Raw genomic sequence first — 25,823 nt, 5'->3', positions numbered from 1 at the left:
CTTCAAAATCTATGCCTACAGTGACAGTGTCACCTTCAATTAAAATTCTATGTGTTGTAAAAATCTTTTCTTTCAGTCACTGCACCTTAAGGACAAATTTTTTACCAGCATTATCTTCATTTTCCTAACACCATGGCAAAAATCTTTCACTCTGTATTAACCAGTCATCTAACCCATCTTTATCACAAGCGCCTTTGTCCCTCTGTACTTTTCTTTCCTGTCTGAAATGCCCTTACCCATTTCACTTCTTGTCTGCATCACATTCCTTCTTTTTTTCCCATCATATTCCCTCCTACCCTTTCTGAAAACTTTCCCGATACTTTTCTTCTGTCAACGATTCCCACCGAACTTTCATATTACTCACTGCCTATACATCTTTCTCTTACTATATTCTCCCTCTACTTTTATTTATCTTTTATATATGAGCCTATTCTCCAATTTAACATTCCATTCCTATAGCAGACATTTGAGACAGCCACTGGACTTGGCACAGGAGGATAAAAATAAGAGAGTCTTTTGCCCTTGTGTTGTTTAAAGAGGGGAAGACAGACCTGAACATGAAAATGAAAAATGTCATTTTGTATATGCCATAAAAAGATGTCTATATAAGACGACTCCATGGACTGTAGCCCGCCAGGCTCCTCTGTCCAAGGAATTTTCCAGGCAAGAATACTGGAGTGGGTTGCCATTTCCTTCTCCATATAAGATGAAGTGGGGGCAGCATGGGGGAGTGGGGTCTATACATAGAGAAAATCAAAAGTGTTCCAGAGCCAAGTACACTGGAATCTAGAATGATGAGTAGATGTCACACTGAGGTTCAAGATGGAAAAGAAGGTTACAGATACGGAAGCTTGGACAGGGTTTCTCAAAGGCCAACTGTGCCTGAGTCTTACTCCCTAGGCAGGAGCCTGGCAGTGTGTCTTTGGCTGTGATGGTGATGGTGAAATTTAGCAGTCCACTGAAAATAACACCTTTTCAAAGAAATCTGTCAGTTCACCATATGAAGCATGAAACATTCATAATCCTTTGAAACATGCTGATCTGCATGCCTCTTTATATTCAGAGAAAATAGCAAATCCTAAATCAAATTTAAATATTGCCTCTTCAGGAGTCATAATTGTATTTCCTTGACCTTGTAGTGTAAGGTTCAAATCCCCTGAATAATAAGCAATTTCAATGAGGGTATGACTTGAGTGTCCAATCTCAGACTAAAAGTTTGATGTGTTTAATATCCTTCATGTCCCCCAAAGATGACTATCTAATTCACATAGCTGGCAAAGTGAGACCTAGCTTTGCTACCTGATAACCATAATCATTGTTCAGTTCAGTTCAGTGGCTCAGCCGTGTCCAACTCTTTGTGACCCCATGAATCGCAGCACGCCCAGGCCTCCCTGTCTATCACCAACTCTCGGAGTTCACTCAAACTCATGTCCATCGAGTCGGTGATGCCATCCAGCCATCTCATCCTCTGTCATCCCCTTCTCCTCCTGCCCCCAATCCCTCCCAGCATCAGGGTCTTTTCCAATGAGTCAACTCTTCGGATCAGGTGGCCAAAATATTGGAGTTTCAGCTAATAGTGGACTAAAGTATTTTCAATGTACTTCCTCAAGTACTGTCATAATGCAATAGTGTAAAGTACTGGGCAAAATTCCAACTGAAAACTGAATGACCAATCCTATCAAATCTCTGAATTTTGTTCCAAACGATTACATGTTCTGTTATACAACAGTTCAGCCAGATATGGCTTAGTCACTTTGAGAAGAATAAAACAGCATCTATTTTCCTATCAAATAAAGTATACCTTCTTCTTTTAAAAATCACTTTTTAAAATTTATTTTTTGGCTGCACCACATGGCATGTTGGATCTGACTTCCTTGATCAGGGATCAAACCCACATCCTCTGCATTGGAAGCATGGAGTCTTAACCACTGGCCCAGCAGGGAAGTCCAATATACTTTCTTTCAGATCAAATTATTCAAATGTTTGCATTATTTACATACAAAGTCAATCAAAATGTTCAGCCTTTCTTTACTCCTTATTTGCTTTTCTACTGGTAATTCTAAAAGCATTTACACAGAAAATGCCAATAATAAACTGTCTCAAAATGAATGTCATTTTAATTGTCCCTTCTAAAAGAAATACAATACAGATACTAATAAAAGTCTGCAACTGTCCCATGTCAATTTGATGGGCTATTTCATATCTATGCCAAAAACTTTCTGCAATTGAATTTTTTAGGATTCTGCTTTAGTGAGATTTGTATTTATTACCCAGTCCATGTAAATGGATTGGCATAATTCCCAATTTATTGTATGTTTTGACTAATATCTAGTAGGTTATTCTATGCAAGGTTATGTTTTTTGGAAAGGCTCTCATGAGGCTTTGAATCACTCTGCAAGTATTGGATGCAAATGATACAAGCTTTGTCATGAAGTCACAGTCCCTGAGCAGCTGCATTACAGAACAGTTTGGAGTCTCAACTGTGGTTTGCATGGCTTCCAGCCACTATCTATCAACAAAAATAAGTACATATGACCCTAATGAAAATGAAGCCTCACTTTCTTCCTCCTCCTCCTACACTGGAGCTTGAGATTTCTTGACCATCCAGGTAAAATCATGGGGAAAACCCCAATAAACAGAAAACAGAAAAAAAAAAATTAGCCTGATGGGCTGCCCTGGTGACTCATTGGTAAAGAATCTACCTGCCAATGCAGGAGACACTGGTTTGATTCCTGATCTGGGAAGATCCCACATGTCACAGAGCAACTAAGCCCGTGCACCACAACTATTGACCTTGTTCTCCAGAACCCAGGAGCTGTGACTACTGAGCCCAAGTGCCACAGCTATTGCAGCCCACATACCCTAGAGCCCGTGCTGGGCAACAAGAGAAGCCACCGCAACGAGAAGCCCCTCACCCTGCAACTAGACAGTAGCCCTGGCTCACCACAACCAGAGAAAAGCCTGCGGAGCGACGGAGGTCCAGCATCGCCAAAAATAAATTACATTAAAAACACAGCTTGAGTAATTATACCTTTCATCATTAATAATGATTTCTTTTTTACTTAATGCAAAAAAGACAGACTAACAGATACTAAAAAGTCCACACCTCTGGTATAGACACATCAGCCATCTGTTTCCATCTGTTTCAACCTGTTTCAACATTTCGTGTATATTGTGTACTGCCATCTCTAGATCCTCTCCATGAATATGGTATTCATTACTCTCAGTCAGCATCAATCCTCCCTTACCAGCTCTTTAGTCACTGCTTTCCCTCTTTTTTTTAATCACTTCTTGGTCGCTCACTGACTTTAGTTTCTAGCCAGACCTAAAGATTAGCAGTCCTGAGTCCTGGAGCACACATCTGGTCCTGACCTTTACTGTCTTTGAGACCCTAAACAACGAGGTCTCAAGGTAACATCTGTCCTAAGTTCCTATCTTACTGAGCTCCCACGGTCACCATGAAGTTCATATGGAGAGACAGCAGTAGAGCACACTGTGGACGCTTAAGTGATATGCAAACAAAAGGGAACATGCAAAACACCTGCTGGAAACTTCCTCCCTGGGAGATGGAAATGGGACGTTGTCCTCACCTCTGGATTCATGGAACTCCAATGTGACGTGCGCATCGAATCCGAGGCTGAAGTAGTTATTGAAAACATTCAGAGGAAGCTGCAATGACGAACAAAGGCAGAGGTGAAGTTGAAAGCCAGACACCAGTCTGTGGCGCAAGTCCCTGGGAGAAAGACCAGTCACAACCCAACATAGGGGTGTCTACATAGAAGGAACAAGGGATTTTTGAATTAATTCTTTAGGGAAAGCTCAACTCATAGGATACTCCCAAGAATTTTAAATAGTTTAGGAAACAAGAGACACAACACAAATTGTTAAATGAGAACCATTCTCATGGATATTATAACCCGAGAATCTTAAGGGCTGAAGGATGCACATTTGTAAGAGTTACAAGGGATGATTCACTAAACAAACTGCAAATAAATTTAATTGTAAGGATCACATCTAACCTACTTAATCAGTGGATGCACATTTTTTGAAGAATTTATGTTCAGCAAATTAATATTGCAACTGAAAATAAATACCATTTAATTTGTTTACCCTTATTTTCTAAAAATCTATATATTTTTGACAAAAGTCATGTAAGCAATAAGCCAGTGGGAGCCATTTAATTATTCTCAACCGAGATAAAAACTAAAAGCTAATTAAGAGGGTAGCACTGACATACACACACTGTTATGTGCAAAAGAGACAGCTAGTGGGAAGCTGCTGCATAGCACGGGGAGCTCAGCTCGGTGCTCTGTGACGGCCTAGGCGGGGGATGGGATGGGAGGGAGGTTCAAGAGGGAGGGGACACATGTGTACTTATGGCTGATTCACACTGTTGTACAGCAGAAACCAACACAACATCGTAAAGCAATTATCCTCCAATTAGAAATAAAACATGTGTATTTATTAGCGTTCAGATTTTTATTTACTCTATTAACTCTTTAATAGACCATGTCTTTAGATGACATGGTCATCTTTAATATGACCATGAAATACGCAAACACAGACACATAGAAATATACAGAAGCCTCAGCTTTCCTTGCCAGAGTCCTCTGGGTCCCTGGCTGTTACGGCTGCAAGCTGAGTAAAAGGGAGAACAAACTACGTAGCCTGAAGTCCTGCATTAAAACTACGAAGCTGACGTGATCTGAAGGCCTTTGGTTTAACGTGAGAACAATTAGGAAAGCATGTGGGAAATGCTAGAAGGCATATGGTGGTTCTTCCACTTTTTCTTCTGCAACTCAGATTGGAAGGTAAATGTTAAAGTAAACAGCGGGGAAATATTATCTCAGCCTGGATGATGTTTCCAGATAATGATCAGGTTTCTCCTCCAGAGAGAAATGCACTCCTCTTCTATTAGAAATAAGTGTTTAGCCTCAAGATTTCAAAAATTACTGGGTTTCCTATGCCCCTTGATCAGTAAGATTTTTCTCTCTGACTAGAGCAATAATCTTGTCACAGTAAAAGAAAAATAAAATGAGAGGGAGAATCAGAGAGAGAGCAAGAGAGAGATTATTAATAATACAGAAACACAGAAATTGAAATAAAGGATGAACCCATCCACGGAAGGCTGACTCAGAGCATGTACTGATTCAGAGGTCAGCTCAGCCCTTAGAAGTGGTTACAAGTGACTGGAGAACAGGGAGAGAAACTAAACACACAGAACAATGCCAAAACATGTCTCACTCTCCTGGCTTCACATTTGAGAATGTCCAGTTCCTGCACTTAAACGAAAATACAAGTCCTTAGGAACGACAGCAAGGGTTGGTGATCCTGCCAAAAGCACAGATATGTCCATTTCTACCATTTATGTTCTTTTGGCTACAATTCTAACCCATGGCTCAGCATCCGCTGATAATGTAGGAGAACATCTGGTCACCATCCTCTAAATAACATCACAATTTAATCTGTTTTAAGAGTTCTTATTCACATTTTCCAGGAAAAATTGCCCCAATTTCCTACACATCTCCTTACAAATCCACTTTTGAAACCCTTTAATTATCTGGATTAATGTCCCCAGGCTGCATCAAGAAGTCTTTCCATTTCTTAAGCTGTTGGGAAAAGAATTAAATAGAGATTGCTATTGAGGGCCTAACCATTCCAAGTTGAGTGGGGATAGGACCTTAACATTTCCATATGGTACATTTCTTTGTACTTTAGCTGTTTTACACCCAGTTTCTATAAGTCAAATACATTACAAAGAAGTATTATATCCCAAGACGATACTTGCTTAAACAACACTGTGACGTTACGAACTTAAGGTCAACTGAGCAATCATGATAAGTATGAAAAACCTTAGCTTCTGGATCATAGTTTAGGTGAAAAAACTATGAAGGTAAGACAAAACATGTTTTAACCAATTTTAGTCAAATAAGTAACTTGAGCTTCTACCACAATTGGTCGGGATCTTGATGCTCATCAATAAAGGTGCATTTGTTGTTGTTTAGAAACTAAGTTGTATCTGACTCTTTTTCAACTGCATGGACTATAGCCCACCATGCTCCCTTGTTCATGGGATTTCCCAGGCAAGAACACTGGGGTGGGTTGCCATTTCCTTCTCCAAGGAAAGGTGCACTGGTTTGTTCTAAAATGATACCGGATTCAAAGGCCGAAGCACCATGAAATCCTGGCTTCAATCAATGGTGTGATCCAATAGAGCAGGGATGCTACACGGATGCTGGGCCTTCACCCTACATCTACTTAATCAGAATCTCTGGGAACAGGGCCTTGCTATCTGCATTTCAGAGGACCACTGCCTGGAGATTCTTACACAATGAAAATGTGAAAACACTATCACAGAAGAAAAAGGCAAAGTAATAGAAAGCAAGTGGCTACTCAGAAACCTATCAGATTTATATGAAATTGAGGCCAGAACTTAAAACTGAATTCTAACCTGAAGCTCCACAGTAGCATTTTTATAATCACATCCCTTGGTTTGTGAAATACAAGTTTAATCACTGAAGGAAAAACACTAAGTCAAACATTTATTTAGGTGTATCTTCACATCCCAAACAAGTGATGAAAATGGAATTTTTGCTATCAGACCAGAAATCTCAGATGGTATCTTTCTATTGAAAGACCTTGTGCCTAATGTTTCAGGCCATATGACTTTTATTTTTTAATCTCCTCATGGGTCTAAGATTTTGCAATGAATTTGAAAGACTAGAAAACTGATACATTTCTTTCTGGTATTGAATTTGAGGACAGAGAATAGCTCCCTGCACTATGGAAGCACTTAGGAAATCTTGATCTTTAGAAGTCTATAGGGCAGAATCACTGGATAGCATTATTCTCACAGCCCTAGTAGCCATAACCTCTATAGGAGGGAATCAGACATTAACTCTCCGGCCAGGAACGTATTTCCTGTGGCTCAGGCAGAAAATACTCCAGGGTTCCCTTTCTGCAGAAGGGAAAACTCTCTAACCTTACACACGCCATCTTCCAGTTCTTCAGGAGGCAAGTCTGGGTTTCTTTCCACGTGGAGGTTCCAGCGATCCAGCTGTACAATCGTCCCATCTTCTACTTGGCAAAGGATCTTAGAAACAGGCTCATCAGTGTAGCCCTAAGGAATCAAAGAATGAACACACTGCTGTCTGGAACACTGGACAGAACAGCCAAAGGTATTGATAGTTCATGCCAGGCGGAGACCTTCTGCTACAGCTCTCTCTTTATTTTGCAATTAACAAGGCTGAGAGTAAACTGTTTCCCTTGAGATATTTAGAATTTAAGACAACAGTCACGGTTACCGTGCACGGAAATACTATGTCTAGTTGGTTTGAGCAGAAGAATGACTTCTGTTAGCACCAAGAACTAAGTCAATGGCAGTCATTTGAGAGCCATGCTGGATGGCTGTTTTTATCAGGGTGAAAACAGATTTCCCCACATCTCCCTCTAGGGAAATTTGGAGGATACACAGAACAAGTGTATGTGGCAAAGCAGGAAAATAATCAAGCGACATCTGCAAGGTGATTCCTAATATTCCATTTCACTCACCTCTCCCTGACCTTGTCCTAAGACACCATTCCTTTCATGACCTAAGGCAAGTCTGACTGATGAAGAGCCCTGCTAGGGAGCCATCTACTTACTCCCTGAACACACATGACTGATAGCATGATTATTAAGGATGATCAAGTCATTGATTTAGATAAGGGGAACTAATACTGATAAATACATTAGCTGCCTCATAAGAATATATTATTTATACTATGCTTACTTAAAATTAAAAAAAGACCTCTGGGAAGTTAATTCACCCAAGGCCAAATAAATATCTGCTGATGTAGTGACATAATTATCACCCATGGGAGGTTAATACACCCGAAAGCCAGATTAATACCTGCTAATATCTGAAGATAATTTTCATCGAGCCCAGCCAGGGCAATAATTTCATATGAGCAGTTAAAAAGCCAGTCAGGCAGCATATGTTAGCATATTGTGCTTTCTTGTTTTCCTAATATTGTAAAAAATATTAATGATGATGATGATAATAACAGTTTTTAAATGACTGTTGTTGTTGTTTAGCCACTAAGTCATGTCCGACCCTTTGCAACCCCATAGACTGTAGCCCACCAGCCTCCTCTATCTGTGGGATTTACCAGGCAAGAACCCTGGAGTTGGTTTGCTATTTCCTTTTCCAGGGGATCTTCCTGACCCAGGGATCAAACCCGCATCTCTCATCTTGTAGGAGGATTCTTTACCACTGAGGCACCTGGGAAGCCCCTTTTAAATGGCTGGTTAGTGGCAGATAAACTACTTTCAACAAGCTTGCCTGAAGTTGACTCCAGGGTGAAAAGGAAAATTGGTTACCTGTAAAGCCAAAACTCTGATGACGCTGACCAGAACACTAAATGCTCAAACATAGACATGACTCTTCCAAAGTAAGAATCAGAAATCTGAACCAGATTCATCAGGGCAGACTAGGGGTCAGGAGCAATTTGAGTCTCTGTAATTGCTTAATATGAGGACCAACCCAGCCCCTGGATACCTGTGACTACTGTCTTTTAGTGGATACCTCAAAAATACCCAGACATGTGTACTAAAACCCATTTTTAAAAATAAAACTTCCTCTTTAGCTGACTCTAGATTTAAACTGAAGATAAAGCCATGGTTCATGGGGACCTTGATCCTCAACTCTAACTTGTTGCTTGAACAAGAGGAGCACATGTGCCTCCACTAGAGCATCTGTGGATTCGGGGACCCCACTGCTTGATGACGTGGGCAGCCCCTGAGAACATGCTTACCCCTCCCCAGTTGAGAGTCCGAGCCAGGTCATTCCCAGTCCCCAGAGGAAGGACCCCGACGGGAGGCTGAGGGCTCAGCTGCAGTTCATCCAGAATGGAAAGGATCCAGCCCACCTACAGACATTTGGGGGCCAGAAGAGATAGAAGAAAGATAAATAAGTTACAAAGAAGACACCCTGAGAATAGGAGGCTTTACAAGGAGCAAAACAGAATAGGCATATTTTTCTTTAAAAATCCAGCAACCAGGAAACAGAAGGGGCACTTATCGCGAGCAGTTTTAATGCGCCAAGTCTCTTCAAAGGGAAAAAGAACCATTTTGTATACACCATTTCATATAAACAAAACTAGACCCGTTCATCATGTGTTTAACTAGTATGTGTGTGCTCTCAGTCATATTTGACTCTTTGCAACTCCATGGACTGTAGCCATGGGGTTGCAAAGAGTCAAATGCAGGCTCCTCTGCCCATGGCATTTTCCAGGTAAGAATACTGGAGTGGGTTGCCATTTCCTTCTCCAGGGAATCCTCTTGACCAAGGGATTGAACCCACATCTCTTGTGTTTAACTAGAGCTCTACTTTAAAATTCAGGAGAGTTTACAATTTAGGGAGGTTGGTTTATCCCTAGGGCATTTCAGGAAATCAGACTAAATCTCAATTCTGGCTCACACTGGCTTTGTCATCTTGATTAAATATTTAACCTCAGTAAGACTCATTTATTTGATTTTCAAAATGAGGATAATAATACCTACCTCACAAGACTGTTTATAGATTAAAACTAAAACATACATAAAAACCTTGATATGGTGCATAGCTTATGGAAGTACTCATTAAATGGTTACTCTGTACGTTATCATCTTAGAAATTAGCAGTGCTTTCCTAAATATCCCTACATTCCTCTTAATGAAACATTAAAAAACATAATTATGGATGAACTTAGTACTTATTACAAGCTTAAGCAGAAAATGGATACTTATATACTAGAATCATATTCCTGTTCAATCTTTTTCTAAGATAAATAATACTTGGTGTTTTGTCTTATTATAACTATTTAGAAAAATTACCCCAAACTTGGAAACAGCAAAAAGAAACCTGAATATCCTCACAATGTCATTCTAGAGCAGCATCACAGGCTTATCTAAGAACTTTATGAGTGTAAGTTACTGGGAGAATTTTTGTCCTGTAGAGTTACAAACATTGAGAAGAGAAGATCACTTTACATGCTCTGGTTCTATTCCCCCATCAGAACATAAACCAATTTTGTCTCAAATTTAGAAAAATTATTCTGGTATAACTACATAATTCTTTTCCTCTTCTTCTCCAATAAACGGGCGGTATTACCTTGCTAACTCCTTTATTACAAACCTAAATAAAGTTTTTAACATTTATTGATTCTAAAGTTGTTCGAGAATCATGTTTCAAATTTTTTAGAACTGTATTTTAACAGTACATTTATTGAACACTACTATATATAAAGCATGGAAATAAGGAATTGAAATAAAAAGACGAGTGAGACACTTAAGATAAGGCAGAATGGTTGCTCTCAAGGATTTTCCAATTAACAAAAAGAGGGGCATACTGATCTTTTCTGTGTGCTAGTCCCTAAGCAAAGCTTTCTACTGAATTATTAAACTTCAAAACAACTCTCTACAATAGATATAATTTTGATTCCCAATTCATAGATAAAGAAACCAAGGCTTGAAAGGTTCAGTGACTGCCTTAACATCACAACATTTATACGGTAGAGCTGACATTCAAAGCTGGGTTTGCCACACATCAAAGGCCAACCTCTGAGCCGCTCTGGTGCAAGGAATGTTTCAGTAAAGAACTAAACTCAGCTCCCAAGTGGCCTGACCACCCCAGAGTCAATACCATGGACCTGTGGGATCTTTGGAGCACTGGGGAATCCTTCAGTTCAGTTCAATTCGTCGCTCAGTCGTGTCTGACTCTTTGCGACCCCATGAACCACAGCACACCAGGCCTCTCTGTCCATCACCAACTCCCAGAGTTCACCCAAACCCATGTCCATTGAGTTGGTGATGCCATCCAACCATCTCATCCTCTGTCGTCCCCTTCTCCTCTGCCCTCAATCTTTCCCAGAATCAGGATCTTCTCAAATGAGACAGTTCTTCGCATCAGGTGGTCAAAGTATTGGAGTTTCAGCTTCAACATCAGTCCTTCCAATGAACACCCAGGACTGATCTCCTTTAGGATGGATTGGTCGGATCTCCTTGCAGTGGAAGGGACTCTCAAGAGTCTTCTCCAACACCACAGTTCAAAAGCATCGATTCTTCACCACTCAGCTTTCTTCACAGTCCAACACTCACATCCATACATAACCACTGGAAAAACCATAGCCTTGACTAGATGGACCTTTGTTGACAAAGTAATGTCTCTGCTTTTCAATATGCTATCTAGGTTGGTCATAACTTTCCTTCCAAGGAGTAAGCATCTTTTAGTTTCATGGCTGCAATCACCATCTGCAGTGATTCTGGAGCCCCCAAAAATAAAGTCAGCCACTGTTTCCACTGTTTCCCCATCTATTTGCCATGAAATGATACAGAATCCTTGGAAACTGCTTAATCAAATTCAGTTAATTTGCAGATTTATTAACTGAGGTACACAGAGGCTATGGTATTTGCTCAAGACCAAATAATCAGAAGTGAAAGAAACAAGAGTCATAACCAGGTCTGCTGACCCCTTATCTAAAACCCTTTCTCCTCCACAGTGACTATTTTTTAGGATGTCAAACTTGCCCATCCATCAAGAAGCCTAAAGCTGTGTTCACCTTTTAGAAATGGGCAACACAATGCTGGCCCAAGGTGGGAAACTAAAAATTTAGATCTACATGAGGGTCCACAAGTCCCCTCATTCCCCCAAACTGAGCAAAGAATCCCTAGACAAGTCCTCAGATTCCCACCCAGGGCTTCTTTAGCTCTTCTTTAGCAAGCTCACTAAGCTTGCTATCAAAGTAAAAGAAAAACAAAAAAGCCAGATGCTAAAGTAGTGCTAATGACTATGTTAGAGGTTGTTCCTCAGCCGCTGAAAACACAAACGAGATCGAGTCAAAGCAGAGGCCTCTAACAAATGATGAGCAGGGGGTTTAAAGGTCATGAAAAAGGACATGAAAATTCAGAAATCCCAACAATCTGGGCTCCCTGACTACATCTGTAAACAGCCCTGAGTAGAACCAGAGACTCTGAGAGAGGAGGTGGAACTTACTGGAAATCTAATTCAATATCTCATATACAGCAGGGAAAAGAACACAGACTCTTTAACTTTTCTGAGACATGCCCTGGCAGCTCCCCTATTCTGATTTATACTCACAAGTCAAATCAAAGTTCTTTTAGATAGATTTAAATTAGAAATATTTTTCTTGCGGTCCTTTGAAATAGGTCTGTCTCTCCTGGATAAAGATAATGCTATGAGTTCACACTTTGAACATTCTATTTCCCTCTAGACAGAAAAATAAGAGGAAAAAAAAGAGTCTCCATGGGTCAGAAACAAAGAAAGCATAGCGGGGCAAGCAGAGGAAGCCAGGCGTTTGGCTTCTGTCTGATGACAGGGGATAAAAGTTCACCCCTTGCTGGCAGGAGGCTGTGTATGAACCAGACTCCCTATGTGGTCAGAAGAAAAGAGGCCAAGAAGAGAGGGTGAGGAGCCACTGCCTGAGGCCATCATCCGCAGAAAGCTGTGATGCCTTAGGGCTGGAGGGATGAAGCTTCTATTAGTGAACTGAAATGCCCATGAGCTTGTTGACACACCTGAAACACCCCTGACCCAGGGTCAGGATGGGAGCCCTTACCGCTTATAGAAAACCCAACTCGAGTCTCAGGATCCTGGAAACCATCCAAACTACCAGAAAAGATTAGTACAAGGGTGCAGAGAAAGAAAAGGAAAAAATCACACAGCAAAACATCTTCCTCTGCAGTCGAGCCTGCAGAGAGAAATTCTAAATACCAGAAAGAACACTAAGAGTAAGACAGAGCAGAAGGTCAGAGAATAACTTATAACCCATAAAACACTAATTGTTGAGTAACTTTGAAATAAGTGTCCCATAACTTCCATGAATTGATCAAGTGTCTCCTAATAGTGTTAGGTAAAGACAACCAGGACCCTGAAAAGAGTGATCTAACAGGCTTTTTAATGGTGAAGCGCTCCCGGGCGGGGTTCCCGGGTGGGGTTCCTGGACCCAAACGAGGCAGGTCGAGGAAGTCAGCGCCCTGACCGTGTTAGAAGCGGCTTATATAAGTTTGTTGCAAGGGATGGTCAGGTTAATGGGCGGGGGTTCGGATAGGTCGCTAGGCCCAGGCGTCGCGGGCTGATAGGTCCTTTTATGTGGCTGGGGTGGGGCGGCTTTAGCTGGCGAAGTGTGCTGTCACTGGTCCCCAGGATCTGGGCGGCTCCTTCCGTTAGGGACTTCCCCCGCCTGCGGGAGGGAGAGGAGGGGCAGCCCATTATGGCCCCCTGGGGTCCAGCCTTACAAACAGATCTTTATTTTGTGTGTCAAAAAAAATTTTTTTTGGGGGGGGAGGGCTCCAAAATCACTGCAGATGGTGACTGCAGCCATGAAATTAAAAGACACTTACTCCTTGGAAGGAAAGTTATGACCAACCTCAGCAGCGTATTAAAAAGCAGAACATTACTTGCCAACAAAGGTCCGTCCAGTCAAGGCTATGGTTTTTCCAGTGGTCATGTATGGATGTGAGAGTTGGTCTATGAAGAAAGCTGAGCGCTGAAGAATTGATGCTTTTGAACTATGGTATTGGAGAAGACTCTTGAGAGTCCCTTGGACTGCAAGTGGGTGTTCATTGGAAGGACTGATGCTGAAGCTGAAACTCCAATACTTTGGCCGCCTCATGCAAAGAGTTGACTCACTGGAAAAGACCCTGATGCTGGGAGGGATTGGGGGCAGGAGGAGAAGGGGACGACAGAGGATAAGATGGCTGGATGGCCATCACCGACTCGATGGACATGGGTTTGGGTGAACTCCGGGAGTTGGTGATGGACAGGGAGGCCTGGCGTGCTGTGATTCATGGGGTCGCAAAGAGTCGGACACAACTGAGCGACTGAACTGAAGAGATCTTTGATCAGTATAATTGTCCTCATTCAAACTTTAAGAATTGGTCCTTTCTTTTTCTTGGAAGGCTGCCAAGATTCCACATGACACGGTGGTGTGATTCCACAAAATGGCAAGAGTCCTTTGGACCCTCTGACTTGTCACTATCCCCTTTCTGTTTTAGACTTGGCCTAAGTATAGGCTTCTCCAGTGGTTCAGATGGTAAAGAATCTGCCTGCAAAACAGGAGACTCAGGTTTGGTTTCTGGGTGGGTAAGATCCCCGGAGATGAAAATGGCAACCCACTCCAGTATTGTTGCCTGGAGAATCCCTTGGACAAAGGACCTTGGTGGGCTACAGTCCATGGGGTTTCAAAGAGTCGGACATGGACTGAGCTACTTTTGCTTCACTTTCAAGCATAAAAGGAAAACATACAGTTGATTTGAATGTAAAGGATCTTCCCCTTTCTTATCAGTTGATCTGGTTTAACAAAAAAAAACAAAAAACTTCAGAAATAGATTCTCTCTCCTTTTCCCAATAGCCAGTTTGTTGTTGTTCAGGCACTAAATCGTATCTGACTCTTTGCCACCCCATGGACTACAGCACACCAGGCTTCCCTGTCCTTCACTATCTCCCAGCGTTTGCTCAAACATATGTCCATTGATTTGGTGATGCCATCCAATGGCCAGTTAATCAACCGTTTAATTTTCCCCTTAATACAAGCAGGCATCATCAATTATATAACCCTTGGAGTCATCAAACGTCTCCTGCCTTTCACAGCACAGATTTTTTTGTCTTGAATCCATATTTGGCTCACAGTTCTTTGGCTAACGTGGCTCTTGCTCTTTCTTTCACACAACTCTTGAATAATTTTTCTCATCCAAGAGCTACATCATCACTACCCAACAACCATCTTCCCCAAAAGGCAACATAACCTAGGAAAGGCACAGAGATGGGGGAGACTTGCTGGCTCCATCACATACTGGCCAGGTGAGCTTAGGCAAGTCAGTTAACCTAATTCCTTCCTATGTAAAAAGGGGCAACAGTACTTGCCTCATGTGAGCATTTTACCAATTAAATGACATAAAGACATTGATTAGCAGGTGCCTGACAAATAGGAAACCCTAAAATTAACATTTACTGCTCTGACTTAAGCTATATATTTGTCTTCTTTTTTCTTTACTTCATCCATAAAAGTCTAGTTTCCTAGAAGCAAAATGCCTTTTTCCTGTGTCTCCACTTCGAAGTTGAGCCTTGAATTTCACAGATCGATCCCAACGCTGACTGCCAACAAGCCACAAAGTCTTTCACAGACTATCAAAAAAAGTAAAACCCAAGCTACTATAGCAGAAAGGTGAAAGAGACAGGGGATGGGGGTAGAGGGGGCAGGGCAGTGGTGGGGAGAGACTATACACCTACAAGAGAAGGAGGCATAAAAGGTCTTCAGGAATAGTCCGTGTCTCTGCCCCTATGAGAACAAAACTATATAAAAGGTCTTAAAGCCCGTTATCAGCGGCTCTCCCTTCCCAGGACCCAGGACTCTGCTCCTGCTGGAAACCCAGATGCATATTGTGGGCAGGACTGTATTTGCTGGGAATTTTGCATTATCCCAAATCATCTCCACAAGCACCTCTTCAATTAAACTTAAGTAATTGCAACAGAGGACACTTAGCATATTTCGCATCACAACTGAAGAATGGGCAGTCATGTTCCAGGTAGCAGAGCTCCTCCTGCCTTCTGTTAGGCAAAGCAAGGCTGACAAAGCGAGCTCACCAGGGTCCCGGGATTCAGCCCTGAGGCTGCAGCAGTTGCCCGATGCTGCCACCTCCTGGCCACATTCAGCTATAACTATCACCAGATAATTTCCCAAGTGCAGGAGGAGCCCCGTTTTCATTCAGCAATATGCTAGCTTGTGAACGGACTGAGGGGCGGGCGAACAGGACGGTGAATTGACATTTTCTTCGAACAGAGCGGGTGCACAATTGCCTTTCCTCATATTATCTGCAGGCAGAAAAGTAAAGGATTCTCATATGAAGAAATCAAAAGAACGAGGGGAACGTTTCTGTACCCTGAAAGACCATCCAAAGGCAGCATTTGACAACTAGGTTTCCTTTCTAACATGTACACTGCCATTCGTCCTTTTGATATTTTTATATTTGCACTTAATAGTTTACAAAGTCACTCTATGGTAAGATAAATGTTTAAAATCAATGCTAAAGGAATTGAGAAAAAAGCCAAAATATGAGTTTTTGCTTTTGTTTAATATAATGTAGACTTTAGGCTGTCCATTCTCTCACTGGCATGAAGATAACTGAGGTTACACCATGGGCTGTTTCTCAAGAGACTCTGGGATGTGGAGAGGCTGAGAGAAGAGGCATGTGGAACAATTTACTTGTCCTGTCAGTTAGAGGGAAATAGACCTTTCTTCCCTGTTCTGTGGCTGCAGTGAGCCAGGGCATGGGCGTGCCTTCTGTTTCGCATGTATCCTCACCTGGGGATGCCAACTGAACCGGAAATAGGCATGCTGTAGTTCGAGCCCATTTAACTCCCGCCCTTGAGAAAGACGTCAACAGGGTTAAGGGTGGACCTTTGGGTCCAGCTCAGTTCATCAAGGCCAAGGGCAGGTAACAACAGATCACATTACACCTTAAGGCTCCTTCAGGAGGGGAGGGGACCTGTGACTTTAGTGTCTCAGTTTACAGACTCCTTGCTAGTTAAGCAGCAGCCATGGGGAGTTCGATGGGTGGAGATGTGGCTGCAGAAAGCACAGAACGCAAATCTACCCCAAAGACAGAATATGTCTACCTTAAAACATGAAAATTTGAGATCATTCTGAGTTATTTTCTCTCCGCCTAGAGATCAAAGATGGGACCAGCCGACTGGATGCCTGCAACTATGCGACCATCTTGGGATTCTATAAACCAGTTACAAAGAGCCTGAAACTGTGGCGCTGTCCCCCGCAGCCTCCACTGGCCAGGTGTGGTCACAGACTGCTCAAACGTGGCTGATCCAAACTGGAGGCGCTGTAAATTTAAAATATAGGCTGGTTTTGGAGACAATACGAACTGAGCTTAAAACATCCCATTAGTAACTTTACACTGACTGTGTGTTGAAATGATAGTATCTTGGATATACTGGGTTAAAGAAAATATATTATAAAATCAATTTCACCTGCTGCTTAGTTTTTAAAAGTGTCTTCTAGAAAACTTAAAGACTGCAGCTTACATAATAGCTCTCCTAAACAGCAATGGTCTATAGTAATATAATGCTACAGCTGTGAAGAGCCTTAGGGATCCAAATGTATCTGTTTTCAGACTTAGAACATCTCAGAAGGGGTTAAGGAACTTGCCAAAAGCCACAGCAACGGCGGCACAAGCATCTCTTCCTCTTCCAAGTTCAGTATATGCCTTTGTACTTTTTAACAGCATCAAATTAAAGTAACTCACACTGAAGCCTAAGAACTTTTTACAAATTAATGTAAGATGTCTGTATATTAAATAATACTTCGTATATAAATGGAGGTAATTAAGGATTAACATATCCTCATCCCAACCAGTCCAAAGCATTCCATTTCTGATTCCTCCTAGAACCCTGTCACTTAGAATTCTGACAACCTCTGCAGTGATAGACATACTCACTAAATGAAGGCTGAGCACCTGATGTCAAACATATACCCGGCACTCAGGAATTATCCTTCATTTGCCAAGAGCCAAGAGTTTCTCTTCAGGATTCCATCAGCAGGCCTCTCCTTCAAACACTCAAAATTAAAAGTTTCATATTCTACACTGATCAAATTAAGACCATTAATCACGTCCCTTGATAAACACGTCATAAACCCCAGATACCTTTCACAGGACAACTTGTTTTAACAAGGTAAAATAAAATAAAATCTGGTTTTATATAAGGTAGAAGATATGAAAAGTTTTGATTCTACATGATTGGACTACAGAGGTTACCACCGACAAAAATAATTAGCTCAAAAGAATGCATCAATTCTAAGGGAAATATACCACTTTTCATAGCTGTTATACATATAAATGTCTACTGCAGTTGTGAACTATGTAGAAAGAGGTAAAAACTGAAGCTAGGATCATAGATAAGGTACCAGGGAGGAAAAAGCACCTAGAACACAAATGGGAAGTTACATCCAGGCTTCTGGAAGACCTAGCTTATGGTCTAGGTCTTCCAGATACCCAACTAAAAAGATACCTAATTATGGTATATTTAAAGAAGAGATGCTAGAAAAGATAAGAAAAGCAGGAGAACCAGGTAGTCTGCGAGTCAAGAAGGTGACATTAATGACACCAGAAAGTATTTCTAGAAACTCAACACTGTGATTGGATCTGCTCATTAGAACTCCTTATGTGTGTTGTTGCTCAGTAGTTGCTCAATCGTGTCCAGATTCTTAGCAACCCCATGGACTGTATCCACCAGGCTCCTCTGCCCATGGAATTCTTCAGCGAAGAATACTGGGGTGGGTTGCCATTCCCATCTTCAGGGGATCTTCCCAACCCAGGGATCAAACCCATGCTTCCTTCACTGCAGGTGGATTCTTCACCATCTGAGCCACCAGGGAAGCTCAGAAATCATTAGGGTGGTACCAAATCTCATTCATTATGGGTTTTGTCCCATTGATGGCATCACTGACTCAATGGACATGAGTTTGAGCAAACTCCAGGAGATAGTGAAGGACAGGGAAGTCTGCTACAATCCATGGGGTGGCAAAGAGGCAGGCACAACTTAGCGACAATGATAAATCTCTCATTCTGGGTTCTATTAAAATGTGTCAGGCGCTCTATTAAAACCATTCTCCTGAAAACCACCAGCTATCTCCTAGTCTCCAAATCCACAGTAATCCTTCAGTCTCTTAACAATATAATCACTGTCTCGAAACTTCTTTGGGGTTGTTTTCCTTGATAAGACTACTGGTGGGCCTTCTCCTTCTATCTTTTCCTCTTCTTTGGAAATTCAGCTCTGACTCCATAATTACAAACGTTTCACATGTGTCTGGACCTAGAACAGTGCTTTCTACACATACCTGCTGAATTAAGGGAAAAAAGCCGTGAGATTGGGGGGGGGGGGGTGGCGGGCAGAGAGAGGTAATGAGAGACTCAGGGGAGAAGGGGGAGTTTGGAAGGTGGGACAGCCAGTCCATGATGAAGCCTGATATATGAAGACAGCACAGGCAGCCAACACAGATTGGAGGTAATTGTCATTTAAGAGAGAGAAAGGACCCTGAATTCAGGATACCAGGGCTATCCCAACAGTCAAACAATTCTGGAAAGCTCCAGGTTAAACAAAGCAAAATAGGTTTGGCTTCTTTAAGACTTTAGAATGAATTTTATAAGCTAATAATGTGTATCAGAGTTTCAAAGAATAGTAAACACTATTTTCTCAACTGAAAATTGTTTTCCTCTCTGCAGAAAATCTTAAAGGACTAGGGAATCACTGTTTAATTTCTTTCTGGTTGTGCTTATTAGTATATAATGTGTATTCAGCGCAGCATTAACTGCTCACGTGCTGTGAGAGATAAAATTAGAAGATTCTGTTGCTACCTTTGAGAATAAAACATTCTAATTAGGAAAATTAGAGAAAAGCCAAAGATAGTTCATAATAAAATCCTATGAGATCAGACTCTAAATACAGAAGAAAAGATACTGAACAGCAAAATCTAAATGTCACCATTCTCAATTATTTGCCTTTGCTAAATATAGCAACATAAGTAGAGGGCAAACTGAGAAACAGATGAGACAAACTGGGGGAAATACACCCGTGATATTAAACGTCAGCCCAATTCCATCTTTTCTCCTAAAATGACTCCAAAGAGGACCAACTGTGATCTTTAAGACAAAACGTTGGTCAATATTCTTTTATTTCCACAAGTAAAAAATAAAAAGCAATAATTCAATTGTGTATGCATATTTCTCTTCTAGAATTGTGACCAACTATTAAGAATATCCGGAAATAGGTCAGTTTCTGTTTTAAAAATCATTTAGTCATCTATGATCTTCATTCTAGTGATGTGGCTAGAAGATCACTTCTAGTCATCAAAAGGTCATTCTAGTGATCTAGTGACCTTCATTCTAGTGATCCTTACTTTATGGAACAGGGAGACACAGGGCAGGAGCGGGGAAACAGAATTAAGAAAGATCAAGACTGAATCCTTAAGGGCAATAACAAGAGTCCCTCCTAACCCTTAGGGGCTTGGATTTACATAAGAGACAAATGCTTTAGGGCAGTGGTCCCCAACCTTTTGACACCAGGAACCGGTTGCATGGAAGATAATTTTTCCAAGGACCAGGGTCGGGGGAAGATGGTTCGAGTGCATTACACCTACTGTGCACTTTACTTCTATTCTTATTAAACCAGTTCCACCTCAGATCATCGGGTATTAGATCCCAGAGGTCGGGGACCCCTGTTTAGGGGACTGGAAAGACTGTGAGGTGGGAATGAAGAAAGACACATGTTTTCAGGAGAACAAATGGCAGACGGAAGAAACAAGGAAGAGAACCGGATTCTCTTTCAAGGACCTACCGTTCCATCCCCACCACAGGCCAGAATCCGCAGGTTTGGTACCTTCCTATACAACTCAAGCCTGTGGAGGAAACAGGAAAAAGTTAACAAAAGAGCCTATCCCTGGCCACGGCAGAGAGCATTATTCCAACACACACCACAAAAGAGGGCGAGGGGGCAGGTGAAGAGAATGTATAATCATGAGGATGGTAATACCCTCAAAACTAGTTACAAAGTGACCCGATCTGAGTGATCACAAGAGGACTGACTCCAACAATCGGATGAGAGGTTGGCACCCAACACCATTTTCAAGTGGCCGGTATTGGAACATCCTGGCGCTTATTTCCCATAACTCCTATTAATGCGTCAACTCACATTATTTCCCTCATTAGTGTCAACTTCCTTCTTTTTCTTGCCGGTCATTCTCCTCCTTTCTCACAGAAAACCATCATTAATCAATAGTCCTTATAAGTCTCTTCCTTATATTTGATTAGCTTTCCTCAGATCTATTTATTTTTCAGACTTATACTTCCCACTCTTAACCCTAGAAGACCTTCTTCAGAGAGAGGGACACCCCACTAGCATTATTACAACAGCACCCACAATTCCACTCACTTGCTAATACTAAAACCTCCATTTATACTTCTCAGCCCAAAGAGGGAAGATGTACCGAAGTTTATTTTGTCTCCTTGAAAATAGATCTTCCCTGTTGTCTCTGAAGAAAATGTAATGACCCTTCCGCTACGAAACTGTCTGCTGAAGTGAAGATTCTAATGGCCCTATTCCAGAAACACCTTATTTACATCAAATGACATTTTTTCTGAAAACAGTTCCTGTCTTGCCATATTCTTTATGGTGATCTATGAAGTTATCTACCTAAAGTCTAACTGAAAATGATAAAATCTTAAGGAAAGTAAACATAAAAGGGCAAAACCCAGGATAGTAGATTTGATTTAATACATCTGAATGCAGAAGAAAAAAAAATAGAAGTCTTATAGCAAACTCTAGTGGCAAAGAAGTCCATAGACCAGAAGAATGACAACAGAAATTAATTTTCATAATTAATGTTCTCCTGCATGCTTAAAATATATAATTTATCCATTTCATAGAGGAATATTATTTTTCTAGAAATTATCTGATAAATTCTCAGAAATTATCTGAGTGCTTCTTTGCCTCTGATATTACTTACTGAAAGGTAATTATTATCTCTTTAGCTCTAAGGTTTAACATATGAAATCTGAACTATCATATTAGACGGGTTTTCAAAAGGGAACCAGACAACAGCAGAAACATCCCTGGCTCTTTCCTACCATACACCCTTCCACCAAAAGGAAGATATGAGATACATGTCAGCTACAAGTAGACTTTATTTTTCACCACTTTCAACAAAAAATAGAGAATGAAATTTCTGAGAGGCTCAAACAAGGAATTAAACAGGAACTAGAATGTCTCCCCCACTCTGCTATGGAATCTACAGGTGTAATCAATTCACTCGTTTCACAAGTGGTCACGGATGCATATATATACACACAATCTCTCAATCAAATAAACAAACACATTCATAAACAGATCATGGCCATTCTCCACAAAGAAACACGTGCTCCTGTTAAGGGACATCTCCAAAGCCATACATGCAGAAGTAGAATCCAGACTTGCCCCTTATCCACAGTTACACGTGTCTAAGCAACAAACACATGAGGAGTTAGTAACACACAGGATATGTGTTGAATGAAACTTAGCCAGGGAAGAGGGGAAATATCAGGTGAAGTTTTAGAGGGAGAGTAGGAGAGGTGAGCAAGTAGATGAAAGACAGAGAATGCTTCACGATGTAATCAAATAATAGAGCAGGACCCCAAAACAGAGAGATCTTCTCACTCGCCTAAAGCAGTATGAACCACAGAGGGTATTTCCAGACTTACGCGTCTTTCGGTCCTTCCTGAGAAAGGTCAAACACTTGCCGTGGATTCAGGTACCACATGAACATCTGCAGGACTTTGGTTCCCTGCAACAACAACAACAAAAGACAATAAGAGGAGGAGGCTTCCAAATATTAGCTCCTCATTTAAAGAATAAAAATAAATCCTGTTCTGAAAAATAATATCGAACCATATAGAGAGGTAGTTAAAGGTCATGGGCTTTGGCCATCTCTATACATAGGTTGAATGCTGACATACACGCTGTTAACTCATGAAACTCTGAGCAATTTCTCTAATTTCAATAAGCTCAGCTCTCAATGCAGAGATAAAAATGTCTACTTCACAGCGTGCTGTGTGCTAAGTCACTTCAGTCATGTCCAATTCTTTGTGACCCTATGGACCATAGTCCACCAGGCTCCTCTGTCCATGGGATTCTCCAGGCAAGAATACTGGAGCGGGTTGCCATTTCCTCCTCCAGGAGATCTTTCCAACCCAGGGATCCATCCTGTGTCCCTTACATCTCCTGCACTGGAAGGAGAGTTCTTTACCACTAAGTGCACCACCTGGGGAGCCCTTCACAGACTTGTTGCAAAGATTAAATACAGTGTGGATGGCATGCAGTAAGTGCTTAATGATTGAGCCCTATTAGCTTTTGTCATCATTATCTAATTCATGAAAATCCACATAGGAAAGTTAGTCAACTTATGCAAGTTAACATTAATTTTTATTTTATTGTGCAGATTACTAGTGTCTTTGCATAATATGAAATATGGACAGTATTAACTAATATAATTTTCTTGAAATAAATGTTTTTAACCACAGCACAAGTATCTCAGGCTCCCCATTATTTATAATATATGGTGTTTTCAAATCTTACTTTGACATTTTTCAATTTCCATGTCTGTACCTGTGTCTATTTCTCAAAACCATTTCCAGAGTGTCTCGAGTAATTGCAACATTTATAGAGCTGTCATCATGGCAAATACAGGCACTTCCAGAGGTCATTTCTTACAGTGAATTGAGCAAAACAATAAAAGAATAATTTTTACATTCAGTTCAGTTGCTCAGTCGTGTCCGGCTCTGCGACCCAATGAATCGCAGCACGCCAGGCCTCCCTGTCCATCACCAACTCCCAGAGTTTACCCAAACTCATGTCCATCAAGTCGGTGATGCCATCCAGCCATCTCATCCTCTGTCGTCCCCTTCTCCTCCTGCCCCCAATCCCTCCCAGCATCAGGGTCTTTTCCAATGTGTCAACTCTTCGCATGAGGTCACCAAAGTATTGGAGTTTCAGCTTTAGCATCAGTCCTTCCAATGAACACCCAGGACTGATCTCCTTTAGGATGGACTGGTTGGATCTCCTTGCAGTCCAAGAAGCTGCTGCTGCTGCTGCTGCTAAATCGCTTCAGTTGTGTCAGATTCTGAGTGACCCCCATAGATGGCAGCCTACCAGGCTCCACTGTCCCTGGGATTCTCCAGGCAAGAACACTGGAGTGGGTTGCCATTTCCTTCCCCAATGCATGAAAGTGAGAAGTGAAAGTGAAGTCGCTCGGTCGTGTCCGACTCTTGGCGACCCCGTGGACTGCAGCCCAGCAGGCTCCTCCGTCCATGGGACTTTCCAGGCAAGAGTACTGGAGTGGGGTGCCATTGCCTTCTCTGGTCCAAGAGGTTAGGCAGTATCAAAAGAGGTTTAAAATTAGGTAGGGTGCTTCATTTTAGATCACCGTCAACCACAGCAAATAATATTTGATTGGTTGGGCAGCATCTGTTGCTTCTTATTATAGTCCCTTAACTAGCTATCATAATGGCTCTTTCTTAAAAATATTCCTGTTTATATTCCTATATTCTGTATTTGCTGCTGCTGCTGCTGCTAAGTCGCTTCAGTCGTGTCCGACTCTGTGCGACCCATAGACAGCAGCCCACAAGGCTCCCCCGTCCCTGGGATTCTCCAGGCAAGAACACTGGAGTGGGTTGCCATTTCCTTCTCCAATGCACGAAAGTACAACGTGAAAGGGAAGTCACTCAGTCGTGTCCGACTCTTTGCGACCCTACAGACTGCAGCCCACCAGGCTCCTCCATCCATGGGATTTTCCAGGCAAGAGTACTAGAGTGGGGTGCCGTTGCCTTCTCCGACTCTGTATTTGAGAGTCATCCTATTATAGTAGAAATAGCATGATATTTGAGTCAGAGCTAACCTGGATGTTCTAACTGGGTTACTGTGAACGTTTATAATCTTGTAGAAATTCAGCATGTAAAATATGGCAATGTCTGCTTCCCAGGGTGATTACGAGAATTAAATGGATCAGTAATAGTTACATATCCAGCACAGTACGTGGCACAAAATAGGCCTTCGTAAATGTTAGTCCCTTTCTTTTTTGCCCCTTGTTAATCTATTCATTAAATTACACTTGAGGGTGTGAGGGCTAAAATGTAGTTTATAATTATCACATTGTTATGCCAGTTGTTGCAGAGGCCATTGTAGGTCTTTTGTTCCACATCTCATCCAAACCTCTAATTTAAAAGTTCTGCTTTATCACGTGCTTGCTATAAATTTAGGAATAACACTCTATCCTTAATTATTACAACTAACCCAATCCTTCAGTTTCACCAAATGACATGCTTCCCTTCCTATAAAATTCAAACATGGGTTTTGATACATAATGGCAACTAAATAGGAGACTGCTCTCTCCTTTCCATACCAGGCCTTGGTATCAAGTCAATTGGGATTATTTCAGGTAATCTTTTATGTTTCATAGGTAACACCAGAGTCATTTGAATGACCAACTGGCGTATTAAAAACTTCCAACTGACTTGCTAGAAAATTAAATTCTCATTTTTAGGTTCCTAGGGCAACGTGTATTGTCAGTGTTAATTACTCCCTTCTTGTCACCTTTGGCTCTGGTAGAGTGTGCATTTCAACTTCAGCTTCTTTTACGCATATAATACTAGGTAATTCACACCTTTCACAAATACAAATAAGAAGCACTGAGAAGGCTTTTTTTTTAATCTTCAAATTTCTCTAAAAGGTTTGGGTGTCCACACTGTCTTGGCTTTTGCTCATTCTGGGTAAGGTAGAACACCTAACTGTCTATAGTTATCCTTTTGAAGAAGGATTATTTTTTAAGGCTGGTAAATTTTGCACCCCATGCTTCTAGGCGGTGCCACTGACACTGGAGTCTACTGGAATGAGGCGCTCTGGAACTGAGCAGGGGTCACCGGCATAAACACGGAAGGCTGCCCTTAAGTGTTTACCTTCAGCCCAGTTCAGTTCAGTCGCTCACGTCGTGTCCGACTCTTTTCGACCCCATGAATCGCAGCAGCCAGGCCTCCCTGTCCATCACCAACTCCCGGAGTTCACCCAAACCCACGTCCATCGAGTCAGTGATGCCATCCAGCCATCTCATCCTCTGTCATCCCCATTTCCTCCTGCCCCCAATCCCTCCCAGCATCAGAGTCTTTTCCAATGAGTCAACTCTTCAGTAACCTTTCTAAAATACATTCGTTTGCGAAAATGGTCAGTGTCTGAATAACACATTGCACTGTAT

The 25,823-nt window shown here is 41.6% G+C and overlaps 1 protein-coding gene across 2 annotated transcripts in view; it reads right to left on the bottom strand.

The window, feature by feature from the left end:
* DGKI (diacylglycerol kinase iota) overlaps nucleotides 1-25,823 on the bottom strand; it is a 514,485-nt gene that overhangs the window by 210,826 nt on the left and 277,836 nt on the right. For both annotated transcript variants that reach the window (XM_018046893.1, XM_018046894.1), the window contains exons 11-15: nucleotides 22,282-22,364; nucleotides 20,384-20,444; nucleotides 8,796-8,909; nucleotides 6,983-7,120; nucleotides 3,591-3,669 (exon numbers count right to left, since the gene is read on the bottom strand). In XM_018046893.1, coding sequence (XP_017902382.1) covers nucleotides 3,591-3,669; nucleotides 6,983-7,120; nucleotides 8,796-8,909; nucleotides 20,384-20,444; nucleotides 22,282-22,364 — 475 coding nt within the window. The remainder of the gene's footprint in view (nucleotides 1-3,590; nucleotides 3,670-6,982; nucleotides 7,121-8,795; nucleotides 8,910-20,383; nucleotides 20,445-22,281; nucleotides 22,365-25,823) is intronic.

The sequence above is a fragment of the Capra hircus genome, chromosome 4 (assembly GCF_001704415.2).
Source record: "Capra hircus breed San Clemente chromosome 4, ASM170441v1, whole genome shotgun sequence".
Taxonomy (NCBI): Eukaryota; Metazoa; Chordata; class Mammalia; order Artiodactyla; family Bovidae; genus Capra; species Capra hircus.
The sequence above is the reverse complement of the archived record's forward strand: the minus strand, read 5'-3'. Positions and strand labels throughout refer to the sequence as shown.